Here is a 2223-nt window from a genome sequence, read left to right on the forward strand (position 1 = left end):
TTAAAACATTTCTCAAGTAATTGACCAACACTCAACAGATTTTGATCAATCTCAGGCACAAACATTATATCAGTTATAATTTTAGTACCTGACAGAGTTTCAATTGCAAAAGACCCTTTACCTTTCACGAAGATATATTGTCCAGTTCCAACTCGTACCTTTGAAGTTGATTTCCGATCAAGTTCTTTGAAGAGTTCAACATTATTTGTCATGTCGTTCATACAATCACTATCCACTAACCATATTTTATTTTGGTTGATATTTGCATAACACGATGCAACAAATATCTGTACTTCTTCTTGATTCGCAACCTCTTCTTGAGTAACAACATGAGCATCATCTGATTTCTTTTCTTTATATCTGCAAATTCTTTCAACATGACCCATTTCATTACATTTATTACATCTTACGTAAGGCCTGCTCCAACATTTAAATGAAGGATGATTTGTTCTACCACATGACATGGAGAATATGTATTTCTTTATTGGCCACATTGTTTTCAAAGTTTCCCTTGTTTTTGTGCCAATCTTTCTTTTCTCCACCAAAAATTTGACTTGGTTGAATCTGCAATTTTTCTTGCATTGCTCCTTCAAGAATGGCTTCCTCTCTCATTAATTTTCTCTGTTCATGAGCTTCTAATGCACTAAGAAGTTCTGGCAACGATATTGTTGCAATATCTTTACTTTCCTCCAATGCTGAGATTTTGGCCTCAAATCTTTCTGGCAATGTTACCAGCAATTTTTCAATCAGCCTACTATCGATCATTTCTTCACCAATGAGCCTGAGTTTGTTAACAAGTTCAAACAATTTATCATCATACTCTTTGACCGTCTCAGATTCCTTCATTTTCTGTAACTCAAATTCCCTTTTAAGATTCGGGATTCTCATGCTTCTTGTTTGTGCATTTCCTTAAAATTCTTGTCTGAGATACTCCCCCAAATTTTGTAGGCTGTTTCTAGATTCATAATTCTGGTGAACAAAGATTGAGATACAGCAGAAAATAGACAAGTTTTGGCTTTATAAACCTTCGATTGCTTCTCATTATGAATCTTGATTTGCTGAATTGTAGAATTCTCTGTTATTGGTGGAACAACTAATTCTTCTTTCACTGTTTCCCAAAGATCCCATGCCTGTAAATATGCTGTCATTTTGACAACCCATAACTGGTAGTTTTCGCCAGTAAAAATAGGGGGTGGAATGGGAGAATAAGAATTTGAACTTATTGAGTGAAAATGTTAATTGAATGCACTTCACTCGATACCAACTTCACACATATCCCTTAAGATATAATAAGTAAAAACAAGATCTGAAACCCTAGATCTAGAATTCGATTGGATCAACAAAATACGCAATTGAAGGTACCAATCCATAAAAAATGAAACGAATTGCAAGAATTTGATAATAATTTGTCTGACTTCCCCTTATTGAACATATCATGTTATAAATTTTTCTAACATTTGAAAAATCCCTACTTTTAGAAGGTAATAAACTAACAATGATCATCATAACTAGTCTACTACTACTACTACTACTAGTAATACTAATATACTTATAAGAATACTCAAAAAAATACATTACACATACATGATCCTATCACAAACGCATTATAAACAAACAATTTACTACAACCACACAAGGGGAGAGTTAAATGAAGTTCAATTGCGATGTAGTTTAATCAACTGCAATTATATTTCAAATCCAAGTAATGAACTAAATATCTTAAGCAGTAGACTTAAATAAAGTTTAAATTTCATAGCTTTAGGATTTCAGCAAATCAATTTAGTTGAAACATATGAGGCCAATTTATGAGACTAATAGCTCAAAGAAAATGTGTTCTCAACACAACCAATCTGGTTCGGGCCTTAAATGAAAGGTTAATTAACACATCCACAATCCTGGTATCTTTTAATTACAAACCTTAAAACGAGTTCCATATTAAGCAACTAAAATACTACCTATTTTTACAAATAATGAAGTCACGCACTCAGCCCCACTCCCCTAAAACTCGAACCCTATGCCTCTTATAAAAAACATATCACAAGAACAATTACATACCATGCACCCCTCCGCCCCCTCTGCATCAAAAAACATAAACATAATCACACCAATAGATAACATGCCTCTCTCAACCAATTCTCTCAGTCTCTTTATAACAATATTACGGTCAAAATATTTCAACGGTAATATATTTGTCACAATGGAGTATATCATAGCCAATTCCGT

General features: G+C 33.3%; 1 protein-coding gene across 1 annotated transcript; it reads right to left on the bottom strand.

Annotated features, from left to right (window-relative positions):
* Positions 1-450: 450 nt before the first annotated feature.
* On the bottom strand, positions 451-888 carry LOC141713643 (uncharacterized). Its single transcript, XM_074517150.1, has one exon. It carries the CDS (start codon positions 886-888, stop codon positions 451-453), a length of 438 nt encoding a protein of 145 aa, XP_074373251.1.
* Positions 889-2223: the final 1335 nt, after the last annotated feature.

The sequence above is a fragment of the Apium graveolens genome, chromosome 1 (assembly GCF_009905375.1).
Source record: "Apium graveolens cultivar Ventura chromosome 1, ASM990537v1, whole genome shotgun sequence".
NCBI classification, from domain to species: domain Eukaryota; kingdom Viridiplantae; phylum Streptophyta; class Magnoliopsida; order Apiales; family Apiaceae; genus Apium; species Apium graveolens.